Genomic DNA, 21,440 nt, shown 5'->3' on the forward strand with positions numbered 1-21,440 from the left:
AATTCTCTGAAATAAATATTAATTAAAAAATGGTTTTCTGATAAAATTTTAGATAATAATTGAACTTTAAAAGAATTAGAGCGTATATTTTTAGAAATAATTTAACTTTGAAAAGGTTTCAAATTAAAATCTTTAAAAATCTGAATTTTTCATACTTTTAGCTAACAATTCTGCAGAATTTTAAAAAAAATTATTCAAAAGTTGTTAAAAATAATTGATTTAAAGAAAAATTTTAGTTAAAAATTCTAAAAAATAATAATTGAATTGATGAAAATAATTTTGAAGAAGTTACACTGAAAAAAAATTTAATTGATTTAAATAACCGATTAATTGACTATTATTAATTAAATATTTGCTTGAATCAAATAATATTTATTGGAGTCAATTAAATGGTATTTGAACCAATAATTTCAGTATTTGAAGCAAATATATGATCATGCAAATATGAAGTGAACCATTTAATTGACTCCAATAAATATTATTTGATTCAATTAAATATTTAATTGATAATAGTCAATTAATCGGTTATTTGAATCAAATAAATTCTTTTTTCAGTGTACAGTAACAATATTCTTAAAAATTATTGAATTTTAAAAAGTTTGAATTTTAATCTTTTGAAGAATTTTAATTCCTATGGAAAAATAATATTGATGAAGTATTTATTTAAAAAAGAAGTTATTGTTGTTTTCGAATAATTTTACAATTGGAGAAATTTGTAAATAAATGTATAATAGAACTTTTTTTTGGAGTATCTAATAATTTTTAGCGTGAATCAGAGAATATTCTTTAGGGTTCAGGAAAAAAGACAAAATTTTGTCTCGAAAGTCAGGGAAAAACAAAATTAAAGTTTTCTAGCAACCCTGTATTTCGAAAAGTTGAAATTATCAAAAAATCTCGCAGAAAGCGTGTCATCGAAATATGTAGAGGAAGGTCGGGGGAAATTCTTGTGTGCATTCCAACGTGAAGATATATATAGGTATAATTATATTTCTAACGCAAGTTATAAAGCTTATCACTATACTATATTGGAGGCAATATACACACTACACGTGTTATCAGCATATTTTCTCTCTTGAGCATGTTGGTCTGCGATTTGTCTGAAAGATCGCGCCACTATGCAAGACTCTTTTAGATTGATTTTCAAGAGCATAGCCGAGCACCGAGTGCTCGGTGTTATTTTAATGTGCCACGGCGCGGTCGGCAGCGTTCGGTGCGTGTGTACGTGGGTGAAGACGGGAACGACCCGAACGACGGTGACGAGAAACATCATCGACGACGACGACGACAACGACGACGATCAAATTTCGCAACGAGAAATTAGGGCCTGTCGTGTGTGAGGTTCGGGTGCGCGGATCACTTCTTCACATCCTCGTTCAAACCGGGGAAAATAAAATTCACCCGACATTCATTTTCCTTACCTGTAAATTTTTTCATATTTTTTTTTTAATTTTTTTTTTTATTTTTGAGTTGTCAAGGGGTATTTTGTATTTTTTTGAGAAAAGAAATCGTGTGACCTGGTGTGTGTGTGTATGTGTTTCGTGTAGCGCAGTGCGTGAAATGAGTGACAAGGACCGATCATCTCCCACCTTAGTTGAAAGCAGCCTCAAGTCGTTACTCGACCAACCCAGTATTTTTCCCCTCATTGGTAAGTTATTTTTTTTTAGGTACCGAAGTTCGATTATTGACAGGTTCTTTTTTTGTAGTTTGGCAAATTTTTTCTATTTTCATAGCTAGATTTTTCTTTGGTATGTTAGTTTTTTTTTTTTGAAAATGAAAGCAACCGGGAAATCGTCTGCTATTTCTCGTGGACTCGTGAGCCTTTCCCAAAGGCATCGAGCAAAGGGTAAAGGTCGTTCACGTCTATCCGCAATTTAAACTCTGCTCTTATCGTCAATTTGATTTCGAATTTTTTTTTTCAATTTCGTTTTCCTTTTTCCTCTGAGAATTTTTTCCCCCAAAATTGTCGATTTTTGAGTTGATGAATTTTTCAGAATGTGTTATTTTCTTCGAAACCCGCGCAATGCGGTTGTTGAAACTATACTAGCGCTTACTGGTGGCGATTTCTTGAGAGATTTGTCGATTAATTTTTACTTTTTCCTTGATCAGTTTTGATTTTGTTTTTTTTTTGTTGAGAGGGGAATGTGAGGAAATAATTTGTTATCTGGTCAGATTGAGTACTTTGATTTTTTCCTTGTTCGAATTTGGAAGAGACTTTTTTTTTTGATTGTCGAGTGGTTAATTGGGAAAATTGAATTTTTTAGCAAGACGAGAGAGAGAGAGTGAGAGAGTAAGAGGTTTTCTATAAAATGTATTTGTATTTGTATTCCATGTTGCGCCGGCGCTCATCTCGTGATTAACCTCGTTCAGACCCTGTGGCGCACCACGTGACACCGCATGCAGTCTGACTAACCTAACCTATAGTCATTCTCTTTTTTTTTACTCCGAACGGAAACCCAACCAAACGGAAAACCCATGATTTTAAATTCTAATCACTAATTTTACTTTTGTTCGTTGTTAAAATTCAAATTGTATCTGATTATTTGCCATTTTTTTCTATTCTTCCAAACGCAACAAAATTAATTTCTTTTCAAAGTAATTTCAACTTTTAGTATTTTTTTAGTAAATTTATATTAATTTTCAATTGCAATTTTATTTTATATTATCATTTTATAGAGATTTAAATTATTATAAAATAAAATTGCAGTAGAAAATGAATATATTTACTAAAAAAATATTTCAGGGAACAATATTAAAAAATTAGCTAAATTAAATTTTTCAGTTAAATTCGAAGTCCATTTTTAAATTTTGTTTGAATTTTTTTTAGCTAAATTTCAATTTTAGTAGCTAAATTCGAAGTCTTGTCTACTTTTTAATTTTCTTTTAATTTTTCTTCAAAATTAAAGGAAGTTAGTTTTTTAATGACTATATACTTGAATTTTTATGTTTTCTTGTGAATAAAACCCGTAATTTCGTGTATCAAGAGATAAACTTTTTTTGTAGAAAGTAACTAAGAGATAAATTATCGTTATACTAATGATGTTCAATAATGTTTTCAAATGAAAGTGTATTTTTGAAACATATTATAGAAATTTTCTAATCTTTAATGTAGATTAAAAGAAATTTAGTAGTTTAATAATTAATAATTTATAATTAATAATTTATAATTAATTAAATAATATAATTTACCATTGAAAATACAATAGAAAATTCTAATTATTTCTTAATAAAAAAAGAATGTTCAACAAAAAGAGGATTTTATTAATAAGGATAAATATTTTAATTAATAAATACTAATAAATAATTAATTATTGATAAATAATATATTCATAAAGTTAATAATTATTAAATAATAAATTATTAATAAAAAAGGATTATTATTATTTAGTAAATTGTTGTTAATTTAAAGTGAACGATTAAAAAAATATTTATTATTATTATTATTACTACTTTTATTGTTAATTATCAAATAAACATTATTAGTTTTAAAAAAACGGTTCTAACAAAAGTAGAATTTTTATAGTTAATAAATTATTTCATCAGGTTAATAAGCAATAATTTTTATTTAATATCGAGTTAAATTTTCATTGACAAAAGTTGATTGGATAAAAATTATTTTTTTGGAATTTGAAACGTTTTAGAGACAATATTGTAAGTTGAAATTAAAAGGCGAATAACACGAAACATATTTTAATCATATCAAAGACTCTGATTCTTACACTTCAGTGATACACACAAGTGATATGAAATATATCTGCATGCAGGATCGTGTGTATCATATCAGATAGAATGTTAGATAAAAGGGTGTCTCGACATTATATACATGCAGTTGCTTTCATCGAGTATTTAATCAGTATAAACGCTAAAAGAAAATAAAAATTTATATATATACCAATAAAACTGATTTTTCAACTCGTGTAATTTTTGAAAAAAAAACAAAAAAAAATTGTTTTTTAATTATCACTGGTAGGAGAGAAAAAAATTATCATGACTTATTATAATTTTAAATAAATAATTATAATTATAATAATATGAATAGTTATAGTAATAATAATATAATAATAATACATTTTTTACAAAGTTGAATTTTATATATTTATAAACTTCAGTTGATTTTTGTCCTTATTTTAGAATAGCTTTTAAGTAGATTGTCCGCATTGGTTTTCTCTTTAAATTTTTCTATTTTAGAAATTTTTTTCGAAACGGTCGATTTTCTGGTGTGTTTTTTCACGTTGTGGTCTATCGATCAATGCGAATACATGCAACTATATGAAACTTCTAGAATTGCCGTTCTAGTCGCTCCAAGTTTAGCAATGGAACAATGTTCCATTGCACGCCAACCTCATGGCTTCTCTAATATATATGTATATTTATACCAAGTTTTGCTCATTTTCCGAAATTCAAATAAATTTTTGTATTATTGTTAGAATTACTTTGCAAAACTCGTTTCCATTTCGTACAATTGGAGCTTTGTTGTATTATATATGGGTTTTTATTATAAACCCTCCACACCCAGAGAAAAATTTTATATTTGAACGAAATATAATTTATTTGAGTTGAGTAAAAGTATATTTGTTTCAAAATCTACTGAATTGTTTGTTTTTGGGCAAAAATTTTATACGATGCAAGTAAAAGTTTTGTTTTAATCAAATAACATTTGTTTTAACCAAATAAAATTGGTTTAAATCAAATAGAATTTTTTTTTAAATCAGATAAAATTTATTTGAACTAGATAAGATTTTTTTGAACCAAATAAAAGTTAATTGAATCAAATGAAAATTGTTTGAAACAAATAAAAAGTTTAGTATAGGCTCTGAATAAAATACTTCTTCTTTCTAGATGAAGTTAGTTGAAAAGTGGTTTGAACAAGTTCGAGTAAGTCAAAATAGGGTTATATCATCAGCAATCAATTCGTTAGCTAGCTACTATTTCTCGAAAATGAATTGTAATCATATAAAAACCTTTTTTAACCACAAAAAATGTCGCTGAAGTCCCCAAAAGTTTTTAAAAACGTTGCAATTATCTTGATATATAACAAAATTCTTCACAAAGATTCAATTATTTTTAGGAATTTGAAAAAAATATAATAATATTCATCACAAGAATTAAATTATTTTCAAAAGTAATAAAATTCTTCGAAGAAATTCAAATTTTTTTTTACAAATTTCTACGAATATCTCGCCAAGAATTGAATTATCTTTATAAATAGCAAAATTTTACGCCAAAAATTCAATTATTTTCAAAAATTTAAATAAAATTCTTTGCAAAATTTCAATTATTTTCAAAAGTTTTTCGTAATTCAATGATTTTCAATTATTTTCATAAAATTTATCAAAAAATTTAATTATTGAAAAAATTTTTTGATACAATTCTACGAAAACATTCAATTATTTTCATAAATAATAAAACTTCATTTCGGAATTCAATTATTTTCACAGCAGAATTAATTTCAAATATTTTTAATACAATTTAAAATAAATTCCTCGAAAAATGCAATTATTCTTAAAAAATTTATTAAAACTTGCCAAAAGAATTGAAATTTAAGAAACATTCAATTATTTAATAAAATATTATTCGTTGCAATGATTCAATTATTTTCATTAATAACTTTTAATTCGTCGCAGGAAATCATTTATTTTCAAAAATTTTCAAGTAATTCTGCAAAAGAAATCAATTATTTTGATAAACAACAAAATTCTCCACAGAAAATCAATTATTTCGAGGAATTTAAATAAAATTCTTTTGCAAAATTCAATTATTTTCATCAGTATCAAAATTCATTAGAATAATTCAATTCTTTTGAAAAGTAATAAAATACTTTGCAGAAATTACTCTCTAAATCTGAATAATTCAAAACTCTTCCACGTAAAAAAGAAGTAAATTAAATTAAAGTAAATATTTTAAAAGTAAAATAAGTGAATAACTTATTTTTTACGTGGAAGAGTTTTGAAACATGAATAATTGCATATTTTTTTTTAATTCTCGTCAAGAATTAAATTATCCTTATAAATAGGTAGCAAAATTTTTATCAAGAATTAAATTATTGTCAAAAATGTTAATAAACATTTTGTCAAAATTTAAATTATTTAAACAAAATTTAATAAAATTCTTCGCCTGAATTCAATTATTTTCATAAATTATTATTTAAATTCTTAGCATGGATTTTTTGAAATAATTGAATTTTAAAAAGGTTTCAAATTCAAATCTTTGGAAATCTAAATTTTTCTTACTTTTAACTAATAATTGATTTTAAAGAAGAATTTTAGTTAAAAATTCTAGAAAATAATAATTGAGGGCTCGGATCGAAGAACCGACGCTTCGCAATGTTCTGTGCGTTTACAAGCGTCGGTTCTTCGATCCGAGCCCTCAATTGAATTGAAATGATGAAAATATTATTATTAATTAATTAATTAATTAATTAATTAATTAATAATTTAATAAATTATTATTAATTATTATTAATTATTATTTAATTATTTATTTCATTTTTCCTTTTTTCATTTCTTCATTTCTTTTTTAATATTCTTAAAAGTTATTGAATTTTAAAAGGTTTGAATTTGAATCTTTTAAAGAATTTTAATTTTAATAGAAAAATAATAATGATTAAATAATTATGATAAATAAAACAATTGTTTTTTACAATTAAAAAAACTCGCAAATAAATATATATTTAAACATTTTTCTCAGTATCTAATCATTTTTTGAATAAATCAGAATATTCTTTAGTGTCAGGCAAAAAGTTAAAATTCTGTCTGGAAATTAGGGAAAAGTCAGGGAAAAACAAAGTTAAATTTTTTTGGCAACCCTGATAAACTTAGTCAACTAGTAAAATTGATTAACCAGAATTGTCTAGTATTGCTACCACTTTTCCCATAATTAAACTAATTTGTAATTACTCCTAACCAGATAAATCCGGTATTAGTAAAAGCTGTGTACTTTTGAATTTTAATATTTTATTTCAATTATACAGACCTGCGCGCATTTATTCAAATATGTTCTCAATTCCATTGAGAATTATATTTATGAGAGGGAAACGTTAATGAAAACGTAATTTTAATATATAGATAACTCAAAATATAGAACTAGTATATATACACTAGTCTATAAAGCACTAGTATTTGGGAATTATAAAGTAAAACCGGCTACCACCGGACATTTCATTAAGACATGACGCGTCCCACTTTAAACTCGTTACTCCATCATATCGAACCAAATCCATTATACACTGGTCAATAATCAACATCTCTACTCTCTCTCTAACTTTAAGTTTCGAACTTTCAATTCCATTTTGTAACTTTTTAACTTTATATATTATATAGAGAACAAAAAGCTAAAAGCTTTCGTTTCCCTTTTGTGTGTACGCGTATAAAAGTTTTAGTGTAATCGACATTACCGCACGTACTCTATGAAAATGCGGTAAACAATAGTTTTTCTAATTTTTATAAAAAACAATTTTAGAGTTAAATTCTGCGCTCTCCTGTTATCTAATCATAAATTAACCAGCAGTCTAGTATAAGGAAGGTAATTGCGAAAGAACACTCCTATTATCAAACTATTATCTTACTATATGTAATTGGATGTTACATTGTTTCATAAATTCTTTAGAATATTTAACTTAAGTGTTTTATCTGAAAATGAAACTATTTTTATTGACTACTTCCGTTATTTTTTTTCTTTTACAACTATTAGTTACATGCAGTCGGTTATAGTAATTTTCAGAAATTAATTTTTTCTGATTTCTTTATTTTCGTTAGGAATTTTCTTACTGTGCGCCGTTACATTTTATTGTTATGGTTATTATTATTATTTTTAGTATTACTATTATTTTTATTATTAGTATTATTATTATTATTATCAGTATTGTCAATATTATTACTGTTTGCTTTGATTAAAAATGATAAAAATTAGTATACATTTTTAAAGCGGTTATTTTTATGTTTCGAACGATTTAGAATATTTTTTTCTCTCCTTTGTGATTAATTTGAAAATGCAGCTTCGGATGTAATGAAAGTTTAATTTTGGTTTTTTTTTGTGAGGGTATAAAATTAGAAAATGTTACTATTTTTAAAATTTTAATGGTATATGCACTTCGATTCTATATCATCCGTAAACTCTTGCAATAAACCTACCCATAGCTTGCAGGTCCATCAGTTATCGTAACTACCGATCACAATTTACGGGCCGGACGTTGTAACTGATTACACTATTACGAGGATGATCACTTGGTCAAGCATTAAGCTATCACTTTTTTTCCTCTTTTTTTTCCTCTTGACTAATCAACTTTTAATACTTTTATACACGTTTTACATGTAAAATGGCTAAATGAGTGAATTTAGATTAGCTTCTTTATAATAAGGAATCATTTAGTGGGAATGGAGATTGTTTTTTGTTATTATGAATGTAGATACTTGATAAAAGAGGTGCAAACTAGGAGGAAAAGATGAATTAAGTAATTTTTACTAGTTTCTTTACATAAACTAACAAGAATTTTTCACGTATTTTTACATATTTTTAAATCCAAAATTTTTACTATTTTCGGATTAGTAAATTTTACTATACCCTTAGAAAATTTTAGTATCCGGGAATTTAATTTGATTGGGAAAAACCGGGAATAAGCCAGGAATTTTATACCAAACCGGTAATTTTATCACCAAATAAAAAAAAGTTTTATTATTTTAATCTGATTTTAAAAAATCGCGCTTTTTATTTCAATTTTTATAGATATTTATACTGTTCTCTAAATTTGAATTAGTTAAAAATAATTAATTTGATATTAAAAAATCAATCACTGATTCAAATATAGTTAGTAAATAAATTTTTAAAAAAATTATCGAATTAATAGAAATTTTGTGAAATTCAACTGAAAATAATTAAATTTGTTAAAGAATTTCATTAAAAACTTTTTAACAAATCGAATTTTTAAAGTATTTTAATTTAATAATTGATAAATAATTAAATTTTATAAAGAATTTTTACAAAGTTTTTTTGAAAATTTTGAAAAAAAAGATATTTGAAAATTTTTCAATTCTATTGTTTCAAGATAATTGGATTTTTATTAAACAAATAATTGAAAATTTTTGAAATAATTGAAATTTCTTTACATTCTATTAAAAATAATTGGATTTTTTTAAAGAATTTTATTTAAATTTTTCGAAAACAATCAAGGGAAGTTAGTCACCGTTATAATTTTATAATTATAATATACATTATAAATTTATAATTATAATTATAATTAATTATAATTAATAATATAATATTATAATATTATATTATATAATATTATTAATTAATTATAATTTTATTTTTAAAAATTTTTTCGCTTAAATGTTTTTAATAAATAGTAAAACTCATTGCAGAATTTCAATTCTTTTTAATACAATTTTAATCGAATTCCTCGAAAAATGTAATTGTTCTTAAAAATTTTATTAAAATTCGTCGAAAGAATTCAATTATTTTCATAAATTTCCATAAAATTCTAAAAAACAATTTTATTATTTTTAAAAGTAATAAAATTCTTCGCAGAAATTCAATTATGTTTAAAAATTTTTTTAAATTCTCCTCAAAATTTCAATTATCTTTATAAATAATTAAACTGCTCTCCACAATTCAATTATTTTCACAAATTTTAATAAAATTCTACGCAAACATTAAATTATTTTCATAAATAATAACATTCTTTTGAAGGATTCAATTACTTTTATAAATAGTAAAATTCTTTGCAGAAATTTAATTAGTATCAATAAATTTTAATAAAATTGAATTAACTCTTTATTTCTAAATAAATAATGTTAATTATTATTATTAATAAAGATATTATACTTATTTGTTTGGCCGTCAGGCCAAACGAAGAAGTTTAATATCTTTATTATAATTAAAGTATATGGTTTTATAAATTTCTTTTATCATTATATAAAATAGTAGAAAAAATGAATTAGTATAAACAAAATAATAATAATATAATAATAATAGTACAATAATAAATTTAATTACAATAAACTCTTGATAATAATTAATTAATAGTACCAAATTAATATTTTCTATTATTATTTTTTTTTCTTTTCGTTATTATTTGGTTAATTAGCCATCTCTGTATTATTCCCTGTTTTACTCGATTATTTTCTGCAATAATTTTCCACTTATTATGCGCAGCGGAAAAAAAAATTCTTCTACCGCGTAAAAATAAATAAGGAAATGAAAGTTTCCACTCTTTTTCTTTTTGTTTTGTTTATTAATTATTGTTATTGTTACATAATATTTTAATATTATAGGCAAATATCTCTCGAGGAAAAATGTAAGATTGTTTATAAAAACTAGTTCAAGGAGATAGAATAGGTTTTCTTCTGAGTTCTCTTGATTTATTTCCAAAGAGTTTTAGTTTTATTTATCGTTATATTTATATATATATTTATACTCATTAACTGGTCGAGAAATATCCTTTATTGTCGGTGAAAATTCGAATAAAATAATTATATTGATTGAGAAATAATTGACCCCTTTATACTATTTTTTTGGTTCAAGTATAGAAAAAAAATTACGAAATAATTATTTCAAAGATTTTGAGGTTGAAAAAGTACTCGTAACATTTTTTTTAACTTCTAAGTGAATATGAAAGAAGGGAAATAAGTGAAATTTTTATCGTTAAAAAATCCAAATAATAGTTTTTGACGCTGATCGTCGAACGCTAAATTCAGGGACAAAATATTTTGAGAAATATAAATATATTCTAATTACCTAAAAAGAGTAAAGGAATTGTTTCTTTATTTATTAGTTCTATTTATTAATTTTCAATAATTTTTTTGGATAAATTGATCAACAAAATGATCACCAGTCACAAAGTAGTTGTTCACTATTTATGCTTATAATTTTTGTTATAAAAAAAATTTACAACACACAGTAAATGAGTATTATTGTTCTTAATTGATACCAGCAATGAATTTACAAGGTTACGTTTGCTTTTAATGAAAGTATACGTATATATATTTTATATGGCGATAAATAGATTTTTTTACGTTTTTTATTTTTATTTTGTTTGTATTCATTCCATCTCTGCGCATTTATACAGGAAAATATAGTCCTTTTAGTAATTTTCATTTATCATAAATTCATAATACATTAATTTTATCGACAAAATCAAATCGTGACATATATATTTATCTTGTAATCAGTGTCACATCAAATATTTGCCGAGATAACTAATCGTTTATAGTTTCTAGATATTGTTATTATTTTTATTATTATTAATATTATAATTATAATTATTATTATTATTATTATTATTATTATTATTATTATTATTATTATTATTATTATTATTATTATTCGAATACGTATAATATATCAAATCGTTAAAGAACATAAAATACTCGCACTCATCATCATGTCTTTCTATTCCCTTCCTACGATCCATTTGACGACCTCCCTCAAAAGCAGACAGTCCCTAAAAATAATGTTTTCGGAAAATAAACATTTTTTGCTTTCTAAAATAAGTTTCTTAATGGAGTTCATTGATACACTCTTTAATGGTTTGTTTGGAACATTCTTATTATCACTATTTATTCACACTAAATTTTAATTCATAAAAATTGAGTTACTAATTTTTATTTTTTATTTCTTTCTTTTATCTTAATAAATATTAATTAAAGATTCGTGTGATGGAAATTTGGCAGGATGGAGGAAATGAAAAAAAGTCGATATAATTTTTTGCCCAATACATATATACAGGGGTTTAGAGCAAATACACTTGAGAATGTGAGGTTCGTGTTTGAGAGATGCGAAAGCGAAATCGATTTTGAGAAAGGCTTCCGTTAGAGAGAAAAAAAAGTTTATGCCTTTACGCTTTACCGGGGATTCATATTGGTTATACCGTGAGTATAGGGGGTGAAGGGTGTGACATTACTTGTGGTATACGAAAAAGAAAATTGTCAGCATTCTGCTTCTTGAAAGTTTTCTATATTCTTTCACGAAATTGAAAAATATTTTCTGTAATTTATTCTTTTTCTCCCAAAACAAATTTTTTTCAAACTATTTTTTTAAACTATTCTTTTTTCTCAATCTAAACTATTTTTTTCTCACAAACTATTTTTTTCTCCTAAACTATTCTTTTTTCTGAAACTATTTTTTTAAAACTATTTTTTCTCCCAAAGTATTTTTTCTTAAACTATTTTTTTCTTCTATTTTTTTTTTCTTGAACTATTTTTTTCTCCCGAAACAATTTTTTTTCAAACTATTCTTTTTCTATTATTATTTCTATTCTATTTTTCTATTATTTTCTCCCAAACTACTTTTTTCCTCAAACTATTTTTTCTCCCAAACTATTCTTTTCTCTGAAACTATTTTTTTTCTTAAACTATTTTTTTCTCCCAAAGTATTTTTTCCTTAAACTATTTTTTCCTCTCAAACTATTCTTTTCTCTCAAACAATTTTTTTCTCACAAACTATTCTTTTCTCCTGAACTATTCTTCTTTTTTCTTAACCTATTTTTTTCTCCCGAAACAATTTTTTTTCAAACTATTCTTTTTCTCAAACTATTATTTTCTCCCAAACTATTTTTTTCCTCAAACTATTTTTTTCTCCTCCCAAACAATTCTTTTCTCTCAAACTATTTTTTTCTGAAACTATTTTTTTTCTCAAACTATTTTTTTCTCCCAAACTATTTTTTCTTAAACTATTTTTTTCTCCCGAAGTATTTTTTCCTTAAACTATTTATTTCTCCCAAACTATTCTTTTCTCTCAAACTATTTTTTTCTGAAAATATTTTTTTTCTGAAACTATTTTGTTCCTCAAACTATTTTTTTCTCCCAAAACAATTTTTTTTCAAACTATTCTTTTTCTCAAACTATTATTTTCTCCCAAACTATTTTTCTCCCAAACTATTCTTTTCTCCCAATCTATTTTTTCCCTCAAACTATTTTTTTCTCCCAAACTATTCTTTTTTCTCAAACTATTCTTTTCTCCCAAACTATTCTTTTTCCTCAAACTATTTTTTTCTCCCAAACAATTCTTTTCTCTCAAACTATTTTTTTCTCAAACTTTTTTTTTTCTTCCAAACTATTCTTTTCTCTCAAACTATTTTTTTCTCCCAAACTATTCTTTTTTCTGAAACTATTTTTTTCTCAAACTATTTTTTTCTCCAAAACTTTTCTTTTTTTCAAACTATTTTCTCGTTTGTTTTTTTTTTCTCTTCTTCTGTCCTTTTCTCTGTTCTCTGAAAGAAGAAGTATTCCAGAGACAAACGTGTCTCTTTCTCTCTCTTTTTTTCTCGTCTCTCTTTCTCTGTCTTCTCATAAAGAAGTATTCCGGAGACAAACGTGTTTCTTTAAATTACATCAGAGAGAGAGATAAATGACACTCTTCTGTTTTACATTCAGAGTCTTCGCACTGATATAATACGTACGTATATGTTTATAAGGTTATAGCGCCTATATTGTTATCATCAATAATTCTTATCTCATCGTTACTTGCTTTTTTCTCTCTCCTTTTTATTTTCTCCGTTGATTTCCTAATAGTCTTTTCAATTGTGAAATTTAAGAACAAAAAAAAGAAGGAAAAAAAAAATTGTCAATGCTAATTACGGAGAAAGAAATTTATTGATGATAATAAAAACCATTTAGCACTCGCACTGTCGATATATATATATATTCATTAAATAAACACACTTGGACAAAAAGTGTTGCTAACATCCCCCCTCCCCCTCTGTATTTATTGTGGCGCAAGTAGGGAGGTAATTAAATTTTTTTATTCTTTCGCAATTATTATTTCGTTTTATGCATAAAATAATATTTTGTGACAGAAGAAATTCAAGATTTTTCAAATTTTCTTTTTTTTTTTTGGTTCGGAAGTATTTTTAAAGTAGGACTTTTTGCATTTTCAATTCGAATATGTGGTCCATTTTGCATTCAAGTACAAATGTATATGTGTATTGTAGCAGTTAGAGTCATTATCACATTCAGGAAATTACTGTACAAGTGCTAGGCGTCTTTTAAGAGGTGTGATCAGTGCGGTTATAGTCCGTTTCTTTCGCTGGATTTTTTTTTTAAACAGAAAATACTTTTTTACTTTCTGCTTCTTTTTTTTATTCATTACAGAAAATTATTGTTAATTAATTAATTAATATATAATTAATAAATAAAAATAATTATTTTGTATATTATCACCATTAGTATTATCTCTTTAAATTTTAATCATTAGTTAAAAATGAATAATTTGTTAGTAATTTTACGAGAATTAACTGATTTATTAGTTAACAGTAATTAAAATAATTAATTATAGTAAGTCTTTAATGTTCAAAATCATTAAATTACGAAGTAAGAAAATTGGTAAAAATTTTAATTAGTTAAAAAAATAATATATAAAAATAATAATAAATGAAGTAATAAATAATAATTTGACAAGAATTAACTGATTCGTTAGTTAAAAGTAATTTTAATGATTTAATTAGTTGAAATTCTAATAATTTAGATTTGGAGAGTAGTACGTATAAAAGAATTTTAATTATTGTGACAGAAGTAAAGAAATAAAGTTAGTATTCTAGAGAGAAATTATTTTGGCAAATTGCCATATGCGTATTTTTTCTTCTTCTTTTTTCATTGGACAATGTAATAATTTGATTTATACAAATGTCGCAATGAAAGGGATACTATAAAGCAAATGAAACGTGTCTTTTAGAACCAATGGCATTTATTTCAGTTGGTTGCATTTTCATTCGACCCTCTTTTTTTCTGCCTCTTTTTGAGTCATAAAAAAACACTTTTCTCTTCTCTTATGTGCCGAAAGATTCATTTTTTTATTATATCATAACTTTCTATATAAATGAAAATTGAAATTAGCATCTCTTTTGAAAAATCACAAAAAATGAGCATTAAATTTTCATTTCATTTCTTTATTCAATAAATCCAACAGTCATAGACGAATATCACTTTTTGAATACTGTAAATTGTACGAAAAGTTATATTTAATTTTTATTTAGTATTCAATTATTTTTGTTGAAATATATTTGATTTCAAATAACCTTCGATGGAATTACATTCTCAAATTTTATGACAAAATTTTTTGCAAGAAGTCAATAATTTTCAATACATGAACTTTAAAATTGAAAAGAAAATTTATTTAAAAAGTTAGGAATGAAAGAAGCAAACAAACTGCTAGCAGATTACCAGAATACAACGATTATTAATTATTATTTGTATTAACATTGTATTTAAAATTTTAAACATTGGGTTTTTATTGTTTTTTTTTTGTTTTTATATGGTGTTTATTAGAATCGAATTTCCGTTTCTTTTTCCGATTCGAAATGAATGGATTGAATATAAGTGGATGTTAAATTTTGAAAATTGGAATGTAAAAATATTTGAGTACACGCTGCTGCGAATAATATATATGAATGAATAATTTGAAAGCATTTCTTAATGCTGTTCTATTGCATGTGAAAACACTGAGAAAACACATGAACTATGCCTGATGTTGGCCTCCAAGTCGTATCCCCGGTCTTCGTGGCCTAGTGCCAAAACTTATATGCCAGGTTTCAACATACCTGGTCGACATGGATATTTTGGGTCTTTAATGTGGTGTAGGTATTCTCAGACTTTTCGTCCTGACAGAAGAATAACTAATTGCCTATTATTTTTCAATCCGTTTTTTATGTTATTCCACAAACATATTTTCAGATATGAATCGGTTTTCATTAAGCTATTGATGCGTGAGCTTTTTATCAATGTAGTTTCGTTTACTCATTGTCAATCACACTCTGGAAATTATAATCCCGATTTTTAATTTATTTCCTTATTTATCAGTTCTCAAAATGAAACCTCTGAATCGGTATTTCGTAATTTTTACAGCACATTTTTTCGAAGGAAACAGGGCTCGAATTAGGTCCGCAAATTTGCTTCAAGTCCGTAAAAGTCCGTTTTTTTAAAAAGGTGTCCGTAATTTGATTGAGAAAAGACGAAAATTATAAAATTAATCGTAAATTGTACGATATAGTTTGGAGAATTTTAGAGAAATTACAAATAATTTCAGAAATTCAATTATTTTCAAAAGTAATAAAATTCTTCGCAGTAATTCATTTATGTTAAAAAATTTTTTTTTAAATTCTCGTCAAAATTTCAATTTTCTTTAGAAATAATTAAATTCTTTTCCGAAATTCAATTATTTTCCAAAAATTTTAATAAAATTCTTGGCAAAATTTCAATTATTTTCAAAAATTTTAATCAAATTCTTGGCAAAATTTCAATTATTTTCAAAAATTTTAATCAAATTCTTGGTAAAATTTCAATTATGTATTTTCAAAAATGTCCCTCAATCAATGATTTTCAATATTTACTATTGTAATAAAATTGGCCAAAAGAATTGAATTATTCAAAAGAAATATAATAAAATTCTACACACACCTTTAATTATTTTCATAAAATAATAAAAATTTCATAGGAATTCAATTATTTACAAATTTTTTATAAATTTCTTCGCAATCATTCAATTATTTTCTTAATAAAATTTTTACACGGATTCAATTATTATTTACGTAAATAATAAAATTCTTTTCATGAATTCAATTATATTTTCATAAATAATAAAACTCATTCATTGCAGAATGTCAATTATTTTTAATACAATTTTAATCGAATTCTTCGAAAAATGTAATTTATTATTCTTAAAAATTTTATTAAAATTCGTTAAAAGAATTAAAATTTAAGAAATATACGATTATTCAATAAATTATTTATTTTTTGCATTTTAATAATTGAATTCTACTAGAATTTTCGAAAATTGATTTAAAAATTGATTTAAAAATGGATTTCAGTAAAAATTTTATTATTCAATAAATTATTTATTTTTGTTTTTAAATAATTGAATTCAAGTAGAATTTTCTAACAAAAATTAATTTAAAAATGGATTTCAGTTAAAATTTTAAATTATAATTGAATTGAATAATTTTTAGAAATAATTAAATTTTGAAAAGGTTTCAAATCAAAATCATTAAAAATCTGAATTTTTTATTATTTTAACTAACAATTCTGTGGAATTAATTTTTTTTGGAAAAGTTTAATTGCGGATTTTTAAAAAAATTATTTCAAGTTTTTATTTTCTAATATATATTTAATTGAAGAATTTACGAATAATTGAAATTGTGTAAAATTGAATTGTAAACAAATGAAATTGAAAATTCTCAATGAACTTTTTCAAAAATTATAAAAATAATGAATTTAACGAAGAATTTTAGTTACAAACACGAAAAAAAATTTAATTTTGGATAAGCTACAAATTATTGCAGATATTCAATTATTTTCTTATTAAAATTTTTACACGGATTCAATTGTTATTTACGTAAATAATAAAATTCTTTTCAGAAATTAAATTATTTTCATAAATAATGAAACTCATCGCAGAATTTCAATTTTATTAAAATTCGTCGAAAGAATTCAATTATTTTAAAATTTGTTAATAAAATTCTTTATGGGAATTGAATTTTAAGAAACATTAAATTGTTCAATAGGTTATTTATTTTTGTTTTTAAATAATTGAATTCTCGTAAGAATTTTCTAATAAAAATTGATTTGAAAATGAATTTTATGTTTAAATTTTAGATAAAAATAGAATATAATTGAATATTAAAAGCAATATAGCGTAAATTTTTAGAAATAATTGAATTTTGAAATTAATTTTTTTGAAAAAGTTCAATTGAATTTTCTTTTTATATTATTTCTAATTTACGAATAATTAAAATTTTGTAAAATTAAATATTGTAAAGAAATGGATTTGAAAATAATAATTGAATTTTAGTATAATTTTCTAATAAAAATTGATTAAAAAATGAATTTCACTTAAAATTTTAGATTATAATTGAACGTTAAAAGCATTATAGCTTGAATTTTAAAAAATAATTGAATTTTAAAAAGGTTTCGTATTAAAATCTTTGTAAATTTGTTGATAAAATTCTTTATGGGAATTCAATTATTCAATAAATTATTTTATTTATTTAAATAATTGAATAGTAGAATTTTTCGGAATTTTCTAATAAAAATTGATTTAAAAATGAATTTCACTTAAAGTTTTAGATTATAATTGAATATTAAAAGCATTAAAGCGCCAATTTTTAGAAATAATTGAATTTTGAAAGGGTTTTTTTTTTATTAAAATCTTTGAAATTTGAATTTTTCATAATTTTCACTAACAATTCTGTAGAAGAATTAATTTTTTTAAAAAAGTTTATTTCAAATTTACTATTGAAATTATTTTTTAAAGTTTTTATTTTCTTATATTACATTTAATTGAAGAATTTCCGAATAATTGAAATTTTGTAAAATTGAATTGTAAACAAATGAATTTGAAAATTCTCAAAGAACTTTTTCAAAAATTATTAAAGAAAAATGGATTTATAGAAGAATTTTAGTTAAAAACACTAAAAGAAAAATTTAATTTTGGTGAAATTACAAATTATTGCAGAAATTCAATTATTTTCAAAAGTAATAAAATTCTTCGCAGAATTTTAATTATGTTCAAAAATAATAAAATTCTTTTTAGGAATTCAATTATTCTCATAAATAATAAAACTCATCGCAGAATTTCAATTATTTTTAATACAATTTTAATCTAATTTCTCGAAAAATGTAATTTCAGTTAAAATTGTAGATAATAATTAAATATTAAAAGCAATATAGCGTGAATTTTTAGAAATAATTGAATTTTGAAATTAATTTTTTATGAAAAAGTTTAATTGCAAATTAGGAGGTTAAAGTTTTGAACGTTCAAATGAACGAAATTTATTTATTTCTTCTTCAAATTAAATTTTTATTACTATAATTTTGCGTCACTATTAAGCAAATTAATTATAATATTTCTAAATGTAAAATTTGAGTTTTTAATTTGAATTGTAATCAATAATCTATGAAAATATTTTTAACAAAAAATATTTCGTTCATTTGAACGTTCAAAACTTTTTGTTCATTGCAAATTTTTTTTTTTGAAATTATTTAAAGTTTTTATTTTCTAATATATATTTAATTGAATATATATATATATTTAATTTAATTGAAAATGTGGTGAGAAAGAAAAGGATAGAAATATCTTCGGTTCCTTTCGGTTTATAGGTCTATTGTAATAGATGTAAACTTAATAAAACGATAGAATTAGGTTTGTTATTGAATCCGTTGAATAGTGAAATTTGACTGTAATTACGTTGAAACTTGTAATATGAGGGATGTGATAATGAAATATATCTTTTGGCAAGCGTCACACATTGTTCGAAACGATCGACAGATTTACGGTATATAGTGTAGAGAATATTACAAGAATTGTATAGTTTGGAATACCGAACTACAATTTGGCGTGATAAATTCGATGCAACTCCTGGAATCCTACCAAGAAGATTAGATTCAGCTAAAAAACTTTATAACGAGGAACAAAATCTTTATTCCAATTTAATGCTCTTTCTCATTTGAAATTGACTATTTTAATAGTGCCATTAATTGTAAAATTTAATAACCGTTTTGACTAATTTTGCAAGGCATGCCTAAGTTTATGTTTGCTATAAATTCATTTGGGAAACTTGGCTAAATTTTAATTTACCTTTGAATTTAATTAGTGGTTCTTTATTAATTTAATAACTAATTAATTTTAATAATTGATTTTAAAAATTAATTTTAAAAATTAGTTTTAAAAATTAATTTTAAAAATTAATTTTAAAAATTAATTTTAAAAATTAATTTTAAAAATTAATTTTAAACATTAATTTTAAAAATTAATTTTAAAAATCAATTTTAATAATCAATTCGATACCTCCATGTATTACAATCCTATCTTATGGTGAAGGTTAATACAGTCCTATCTTGCGGTAACGTTCTATACAGTTCTATCTTGAAGTGACCGTTTATACCATTCTATCTCAAATTTGCCAATTTTGCGTAAGAGCCAAATTAAAAGTAAATTCCATATTAAAAATATTAATGACAGTTTGATATTCATAAGATAATTTTTATGTAATTCTTTAAAGATTTTTCTATCATAATATACATAAATAAAACACAATTATATAAAATCAAGCCAAGAAAATGCATTCTTAATACGTCTACAAAGGTTAATTAACCTAATTTTATGACAGGTTAATATTTCACGGGATAGTGGAATGATAAAAATAATGTTGTTAGTTTTCTTGTTTAATTTTAATTATCAATTATTATTAGTTAAAATAAACGTATCATTTTTATGAGTTTTAAGTATAGATACAAATATTTAAATAAGTAAGTAAACGAGGTTTTGATTGTAGAAAATTTTTACACAAGTGAGAATACAAATAGAATAATAATAAAATAATTTAAAAATCTACATTATTTTACTTTAATAAACGTTGAAAACGTCACTCCAATATAGAATTAATAAGTATGTTTCAAGGATTATATTATACTAGTATTTTATTATATATTTCACAAACGATAACAAGATTATAAATTACAATATAATTATAATAATAAAAGTATCTGTAATATTAGTCAAAATAGTCAATCCGAGTCTGAATTCGAATGATCTCAATTTCTACGTCAGAACAAGTCTCTCCTGGTGTAAGAAAAGTTAAAATAAAGCAAAATTAACAGATAAAATAATCACTTTATAAATTTATATATTTTTATTATTATTCAGTAAAGAATTTTTTTCCTGATGGCATACTTAAATCCAAAGGGATATCCATTTTCTACCTTTTGTTCTTTTTTGCTTTTCTAACGCGATTATACGAATCACATGTGTATATTTTTTTTGACAGATACAAAAACAAAAGAAAGATAGAACACTTTTACTTGGAAGATAAAACTTGTTATTATTTCTAATTACTGTTTTTTATAAATATCCTAATTAATATAACTATTTTAGGTGTTACCATCTAATACAGAATATTTTCTTCTATAATTTTAGCAAAAAACTGAAAAATTGAAAATTTTGAGATAGAATGGTATAAACCGTCACTTCAAGATAGAACTGTATAAAACGTTACCGCAAGATAGGACTGTATTAACCTTCACCGTAAGATAGGATTGTAATACATGGAGGTATCGAATTTTAATAATTAATTCAACAGAAAGATTTAGTAAATTTTTTCTAATTTTTGAATTATGAGAATCAAAAAATTAACAGATATGAAAAAATTGAATGTTACGAACGAAATTGACAATAATGATAGAAATTTCTATATAAATGATGAATCTTTTGCTGTAACATGACTGAGAAAGAAGCCATATTTTGAGTCGCAGCCCCAGAACGGGCTTCTTCTTGCCTCATACTTTTTTTACAACCCTTTCAATTACATTAACCCGCGAGAGTACTCTGAACTCGCGCTATTCTATTACTCAACAATATATATGTATAATACGTATGTGCAGATGCGGAAATTTTAATTATTCAGTATGAAAATTCACATCCTTTGGAAAAAAAGGAAGAAAGAAAAACTGAAGTGCAGTAAA

General features: G+C 23.5%; 1 protein-coding gene across 3 annotated transcripts in view; it reads left to right on the plus strand.

The window, feature by feature from the left end:
• LOC122506750 (thyrotroph embryonic factor) overlaps positions 1-21,440 on the plus strand; it is a 212,559-nt gene that overhangs the window by 3,390 nt on the left and 187,729 nt on the right. The window contains exon 1 of one of the 3 annotated variants that reach the window (XM_043619104.1): positions 1,518-1,645. The exons of 1 other annotated variant lie outside the window; for it this stretch is intronic. In XM_043619104.1, the coding sequence (XP_043475039.1) occupies positions 1,558-1,645 (88 nt within the window). In that variant the 5' untranslated portion in view covers positions 1,518-1,557. Of the gene's footprint in view, positions 1-1,517; positions 1,646-21,440 lie in introns of those variants that run through there. One more of the 3 variants, XM_043619108.1, reaches the window with a different exon arrangement.

This window comes from Leptopilina heterotoma, unplaced genomic scaffold (genome assembly GCF_015476425.1).
Source record: "Leptopilina heterotoma isolate Lh14 unplaced genomic scaffold, ASM1547642v1 Lhet_114, whole genome shotgun sequence".
NCBI lineage: Eukaryota > Metazoa > Arthropoda > Insecta > Hymenoptera > Figitidae > Leptopilina > Leptopilina heterotoma.